At 44.0% G+C, this 7,857-nt stretch overlaps 1 protein-coding gene across 1 annotated transcript in view; it reads right to left on the reverse strand.

Moving 5' to 3' along the window:
• The window catches only part of LOC106150313 (chromosome unknown open reading frame, human C4orf45), a 100,795-nt gene that overhangs the window by 34,823 nt on the left and 58,115 nt on the right, over positions 1–7,857 (reverse strand). Inside the window, 1 exon segment of the mRNA XM_013522880.1 lies at positions 2,869–2,927. Coding sequence (XP_013378334.1) covers positions 2,869–2,927 — 59 coding nt within the window.

Raw genomic sequence — 7,857 nt, forward strand, 5'->3', positions numbered from 1 at the left:
TGTTCTTTGGGTGACTTATAAATAATCATATAAAGTATGTGTCCTGTGTTATGTTGTTCCCCTTGCAAAATAAGCCGCCCCAAATCAACACACAGGGCGAACCCATCACTCACATGAACTTATGTACAGGAGGAGGTAAGGTAAGCGCTCTGCAAAGCATGCTTTGGTTCACCCAGTGGGGCTTAATCCAGAGCCCATGTCAGCCCCTCTGCAGGGAGCAGTCCACTCTGCAGCCAGGAAACCCCCTTTCCATCCCGCCAGGGCTTTCAGTAGTGGGCCATGTTGCACAAGCTGGGTAGACCCGGCTAGGATATGAACTTCTCAATACACCTCTATCTTGTTTGCTTGCTTGCTGCAGCATGAATTATGTTTATAATTTTAAAACTTAAAAAGCATGCTTGATCCCCAGCAACACACACACACACACACACACACACACACACACACACACACACACACACACACACACACACACACACACAGCCTAGGGAGAGCACATGTTTAAAGACTTGGTAATTTAAGGCCTCTCTCCTCCCCCGTGAGGGCAGATCCTGGCGTGCTCACCAATGCTACTCTAGCAGTGCTTTCAGCAGAAGGGGCCGAGCTGGATGGTAAATACTGCTGATCGAGATGCCCAGCTGGGCAGCTGAGCACCAGTCTTGCCAGGAGAAGCCGCAAGCCCAGCTGAGAGCGTGGTGGTTCCTGGGGCCGCAACCAGGCCCAAGACGGGGAGGGGCCCGTGGGGGAGGCGCTCAGACCCGGCGGGAAGCACTGTTGGGTGCGGGTCTGAGTGTGAGAAGCAGCATGCCTGAGGGGGGTCTGCGTCTAAGCATCTTTTTTTTTGGTACTAGAAATCGAACTCAGGACCTTGTGCTTGCCAGGCAGGCACTTGTGCCGCTGAGTTATATCCCTGGCTGTTAAACATCTTAAAACTGTGCGGCTGCCATTTTCTAGTCACCGTTCCACTGTGAGCTGGGTGTTTGCTGAGGTTGGGGTAACCATCCCCAAAGGCCAGGCACACAGACCTGGCCCCCAGCTGCACTGATGCTGAGGGGGGCAGAGCCCCAGGGCCGAGCTGGGGTGAGGGTGAGGTCGGTGGCCGAGCACCCACTTAGCACCGGCCAGATGTGGGTTGATCCCTAGTGCACCCCAAAAAGCCGTGGTCTGGCAAGGGCAGTCTGGGGTCACTAGGGCGCACTCCGAAGGGGACAGAGTGACCCCAGGCCCTCCCTCTGCCTCTGATTTCCCAGCCGGAGGCGAGGGGCTTTGCTCCCTGCCTCCCCCGCTGTAGGCTGACCTGAGGCATTCCTTATGGTAACAGAAAGCTGACCCACACGGTATTCAGCACATACAACAGATTTGACTATTTTTCTTCATTATTTATGCCCAATTCCCAACGGCATTTCCAATCCCACAAAGATTTTTTTTCATAAACATATTGTATCCTCATGTTCTGATAAATCTATAACTTAGTCTCCAGAAAGAAGTGTAACCAACATTTTTCCGTCCAGGGAAAATGTTAGAAACTTCAACATTTCTCATATACTTTCGAACAAGTTTTTCATGTTGAAATAAATGTTGAAAATTTTCATACTTTCATCATCAACACTTGTTAAAATTTCCTTGATTCCCAATGGCCTCTGATGCTTTTCTTTGTACAGAAATACATGATAGGGTGTTTGCAGTGTATGCCAGCAATATTATTTAAACAAATGAATTATATTTTAATATAATAATTATATTTTAATATATTTATTATAATAGTTTATAATATATTATGATAGTTTATAATGTATTATAATATAATATCTTATATAACATTTTATAAATATTTTATATTTATATATTATAGTTATTATATATTTAATTATATTTTGATAGTAATATTAAATTAAATGATATTTTATTTTTAATTTTCCTGCAATAAAATGCTAACTTCCTTCTGAACAGCTTCAAGTATGGGACATCCCTAACAAGTCATGGGGCTTGCACAGTGAGGCCCTTCACTGTCCTGGGACAGCCCCGGATGGGCTTTTGACGTGGTTTGGAAGTCCTGTCTCTACTTCATGCGGCTTATTTTGCTGTGGTTTTAGCAGAGACTAAAATCCAGTAATTTTGTACATGCTAATAGCTGTATCCTTCAAAAATTAAAAATGAGGTGAAGTAAGGCCCAGGGGTCCTCCCCACACACCCACGACAGCAGACGGCATGCAGTCTGCACGCTGCGGCTGTGTGCGGGCGTGCGCCTTCCCACCTAGCCGTCTGAGCCTCGTGCCCCTCTGCGTGACAAGCCCCGAGTTTGCTTTCTTCCTGTAATTTAACAAGCGTTGAGCTCGACATGTTTAATTTGGGTTAGAAGCTACCCTAGGACAGCGTGCCTCTGAGCTGTCGTGTGACTTCCGTAGGGTTCCGTTTATTAACTGAGGTTCCCCGTTATTACGGTTTCTAGGCCAACAGCATGAAACGAGCCTTTTCTTTTTAAACAAAAAATAGCGTTTTGCACAGAAAGCATCGTTTGTGAACTTAAAGCTAACGTGCTCGTCCAGTCGCCACGCTCCTTCTTCCCGTTGTCATTTCTGTTGGTTCTCACTTGCAGCACAGTGCCTGCCCTCCCTGCGGGGAGCCGCCCTTCTCAGGAGCGGAGCGTTCCGCTCTCCTCCCTTCACTCTGGCAGTTTCTTACTGTTTGCTCTGCTTTCCTTCTCTCAATTAATGGCAGCAGATAGTGAAAGTTTATAGTGTTTATCAGCAATAAAATTCATATTTTACCCCTAAATCTATATGAAATACAAGAAAGTGGTAGAAAGTAACCCTGTTACTAATTTAGGTAGGAGATTCATTAATGAAAAATGTATGGATATGTACTTACCATGGGTTTTGATATCTGTGGGTTAATTTATCAAGAGCATCAAGACTTAGTTCTCCGTACTGCAAAGGAAGAAAACGAATGTACCGTCATTCCCAGGTAAGGGGCACCCGCAGATCTAAGCCCTACTCTTCCAGTCCCAAAGGAAATCAGGTGGGAAATGAAGCAGGGAAACGCTAAGTTCAGTTGAATGAAGACTAGGGAAGATGATGGTCTTTTGCTTTCTGAACTGAGAGGAAAAGTTCCAGAAGTAGAATGACCGAGGCTGTGTGTGCTTGAGGGTCAGGGAATGAACGGGGAGTTTTGCACAGCAGGGGCCTGAGTGCTCGGGTCTGTCCTCCTCCCGTCTCCATGACAGAGAACAACTAGGCCTTCGCCACTGGGTCTGCCGTAGGACTGCAGCGGTCTGCTGCCTTCCCCCTCGCCTTTCCCTCACCAGGCAGGAAACTCAGCCACCATAGCAGAGCAGAGAGCTGAGTCACAGGCCCTGTCCAAGTGGAGACCCAGAGACACCGGGCCGGAATGCACGCTGTAGGGTACCGAGGAGAAAACATTTGATAGTTTAGTACCAGTTCCCACGGTTACAAAACAATCCCACACCCCGGCACACACACTGCGATGGTCTCACTGAGTAACGGGATCTGGGCAGCGGCTCCTGTCCCGGGCGTCCCAGGGACCGCACATCTGGAACAGGTAGGGACCTAAGAGCGTCACACTCGCTCTGAGGAGGGCTTGGATCTATGCTCTAGGGCTGCAAACTCCTGACATGGATTACCGTGCACCATTGCGTGGGTAACCATAAGACATTTCCCTTTAGCTCCGGGGTGCGTTTTACTCCTGCGGATATGGGATACCAAATTTATAACATCTCAGGAAGGACTGAAATAATTTTATGACAATTTTAACATCAAAGGCATTTCTAGTGCTGCTGTATTATCTTCCTTCCGTTCTGTTCCTTTTCCTTTAGGCTTCTGTTTAGAATGACTGTCTATTGGCTGTGGAGTTATTTGTATCTGAAACAGACTGACTGACTTATGTCACTTTTTCAGGGAGAAAAGCTGAAAACTTGGTTCTTCACAGGACACACAGACAATTAAAAAGGAAAGGGTAAAATTTTAATACAGATTTACCCCATTACTGCACAGAAAATTGGGAGGTAAGAATCTGCATGTATGGGGAAAATCATGGTACAGCTTGTTTCTCAACGGATCCCTGTCATGTGACTCCACAAAAATTGGCATTATGGACTAATTTATAAATACAGTGGAACCTCGGCTCACGAAGTTAATTTGTTCTATGACTGTGAAAAGGTGGCCACGTTTGCGTTTGTGTGGAAAGGTGGCCGGATCATGTTTGTCACCTGATGCAGTTTGTAAACAGAAACAAAACTTTGGCAAATGCTTCTGTTTGTGGACCATTTTTGTAAACAAAAGTGTTCATGAGCTGGGGCACCACTGTAATTTTTATTATCAGTTTCTGGACAAATATGCCAAGACTTGGATGACTGCCTTCGATCTTATGCTATTTCAGTTTTTAATCAAGTGCAGATTACATGGTCTGAACCAGGTGTGGTGGTACATGCCTATAATCTCAGCACTTGGGAGGCTGAGGCAGGAGGAGTGCTGCAAGTTTGAGGCCACCCTGGGCTACATAGTAAGTTCAAGGTCGGCTTGAGCTACATGGTATCTACATATTGCCTCAAAAAAAAAAAAAAAAAAAAAAAAAAAAAGCACAAATTACATCTTTCTAGTGAGGAAATACTTTTCTCAGAAATATACATTTTTTCCATTTCTTCCATAGATATCAGTGTGTCATGTCATAAAAGTTATGCTCTCTGTAATAAGACGCCCTTCCTAATCTTGATTTGGTGTTCTTTTTTTTTTTTTTTGGTTTTTCTGCGGTACCGGGAACCGAACTCACGACCTTGCGCTTGCCAGGCAGGCGCTTTTGCCGCTGAGCTAAATCCCCAGCCCCTAATCTTGATTTATTGAGGAAGTCCACCATGACTTGATTTGGACAGCCATGCTCGCTGTGGTATTAATCCTGATAAAATTCAAAATTTAAAAAATATCGTTTTTTTTAACTGGCCAATCATTCATAAGAGTAAGGAAAAGACTGACTTATGAACTGATGCTCCGCCAGCGCAGCTCTGCCATAGATCAGCAGTTGCTTAGCATCTGTCCCATCCCCGGCACCGCAACACGTATTAAAAACTAAAACTAAAAGCTGATTCAACATCTGCATAGAAACAGATAAGAACTAATTAGTATTATTTTGAGAAAATCAAGGAAAACCTTTTATACTTATTTTGAATATTTTCCACTACCAAAAAATAATTCTATTTCCCAATTGTGTATTTACTACAAAGCCATGTTTAAGTAGGTCTCGGCGTCTCAAAAGGGAAACACCTGCTCACCAACTCAGACACCGCGGCTGACACGAGTTTTGAAATGAGCAACATCTGTGAAATGCGAGTTAAATTAATTCCAGACACTGGGGCTCATTCTAGTCAAAGATTCAGATTGCTGCTTTAGACCTCCACTGAATCTCCAGCGTCCTCCTCAGTCCTGACAGACTTAGGAAAACTTCCAAGACTTGATGCATGAGGAATCCTCCTGCTCTATGACTGTAGTGAAGACCCGCAGAGCTCTGTTCCATGCTCCTCACGGGAGGGACTCTCGAGCGACCCAGCGCAGGGCAGCCCAAGAATGCGGGCTGGCCTGGGACTCGGTTTCCTTGTGGCTTCCTTGGTGATGCCAGCTCCCAGCACCAAACATTGGAGGCCCCCTTTTCCTATGCAAATGCATTTTTCACCACTTGCCTCAGTTGCACAAAGTCAGCGTGCAGCGCTTAGGTGTCTCTCCTCCCCCAGCCGGGAGGGCGGTGGCGGCTGCCCGTGGGGACCGGGGCGCACACTGCTGAAGGGCTGCGCGTGAATGGGCATCTGAGTGTGCTCTTTGTGTTCAGAGCATGGGGAGAAACAAAACGATTCTTTCTGAAAAATGTCACTGCTTAAAGCATGGACTCTGGGGTATATTCTTGTTAAAAAGCAAAAAAAAAAAAAAATTGCAGGGACCCCTACTTCATTTTATGCCGTGTTATCGATGGACTCCGACAGGCGTGTGCCCTGCTCTTTTTTTTTTAACTGCAGAATTTAAAATAACTTGAAGTAATTTATCAGCTTGCCACAAATAAAACAACATGGGGCTTCTAGAGTCTGTTGTCGATGCTTTCTGTGGAGAGCGACATTCTGCCGGGTTCCAGGGTGAGACAAGACTGCACTTCCAGACTCCACGCGGGGGAAACACGGTCTGCAGGACACCCACCCGCGAGGTCTGTTTTAGGCTCAGCTTGTGAACGGGGTGCTGTGTGCTCGGCACACGGAGCCCACTTCATCTTTTTTTTTTTTGAAAAGAATAGAAAAACAATAAAAATGATATAGAATCTCAAAACAAGATGACAGGAAACTAACAATGGTTACTATATTGCATATTGTTGTCTTCAAAATAGTTGCTCAGATCACCAGATACAGGCATGCAAAATTGATCAAACAATATAAGCACTAACTGTTCCTTTCAATGAATAGAAATTGATAGTGCAATTATCTTAGCTATCTTTATATATATATTCTTCCCTTCCTTCTTTTCTCCTTTCCCCATCCCAGTTGTTCTTGCCTTTGGAGCCGTTTCTTTCCATTTAACAATGTCTATTGTACCTCTTGGATTTTATTTATTCTTTTAGTTTTTTATACTTGGGAGACAATATGATATTTACACATTTGTGTCTGATTTATTTCACTTATGAGTATGGTCTCTAGTTGTATCCATTTACCTATAAAACCTCTAGTTTATCTTTCTTTATAGGTGAGTAATACTCCATTGTATAAAAATACCACATTTTGTTTATCCATTCCTTGGTTGATGGGCATTTGGGTTGTCCCAAGATTTAGCTATGACAAATTGTGCTTCTATAAACATGGGTGCATGTATATTACTGTGGTATGATGGTTTCAGTTCTTCTGGAAAAATATCCAGAAGGGAGGTAGCTAGGTCGAATGGGACCTCCAATCCTAGTTTTTGAGGAATCTCCACACTGATTTCCACAGTGGTTTCTCCAGCTACACTCCCACCAACAGTGGAGAAGGGTTCCTTTCTCCCCACAGCCCCTCCAGCATTTGCTATGGGTTCATTTCTTAAAGATAGTCATTCTTTCAGGAGTGAGATGGAATCTCAGTGTTTTTTTAATTTGCCTTTCTAGAACGACCAATGCTGTTGAACATTTTTTCATATATTTATTCGCCATTAGTACTTTTCCTTCTGAGAAGTGTGTATTCATCTCAAATGCCCACTTTTGGATTGGGTCTTTGAATTTTGGGGGCTTGATTTTTAAAAATTCTTTCTGTTCTAGATAGAAGTCCTTCGTCTGAGGGGCAGTTGGCTAAAATTTTTTCCCAATTTGTGGGTTTTCTTTTTACTCTGTTGGTGATTTCTTTTGATGTGCAAAAACTTTTTAATAAGGTGAGATTCCAGTTGTTGATTCTTTGAAGTGTTTCCTGTGCAGTTTAGATTTTGTTCATGAACTCTCTGCCTACCCCTACATCTTCAAGATTTCTACCTACTTTCTCTTCTGGTAGATTTAGTGTTTCTGTTTTAATATTTAGATCTTTGATCCATTTTGACTTTAGCTTAGTGTATGGTGATAGACATGGGTCTAATTTTAGTCTTCAGCATGTGGAAAGCCAGTTTTTCCAGCACTGATTATGAAAGAGGCTATCCTTCTTCCAGTGAAGGTGTTTGACCCCTTTGTCAAAGATAAGGTGGCTGAGTGTCTTTGTCATTGTGTCTGCATCTTCTAACCTGTTCCATTGATCCTCAGATCTGTTTATTTTGCCAGTACCATGCTAATTTTATCCCAGTAGCTTTGTACTGTAATTTCAAGTCAGGGATTGTGATGCTTCCTGCCTTGCCTTTGTTGCCCAGGATTACTTTTGCT

The sequence above is a fragment of the Chinchilla lanigera genome, unplaced genomic scaffold, assembly GCF_000276665.1.
Source record: "Chinchilla lanigera isolate Chin_1 unplaced genomic scaffold, ChiLan1.0 scaffold00070, whole genome shotgun sequence".
Classification (NCBI taxonomy): Eukaryota; Metazoa; Chordata; class Mammalia; order Rodentia; family Chinchillidae; genus Chinchilla; species Chinchilla lanigera.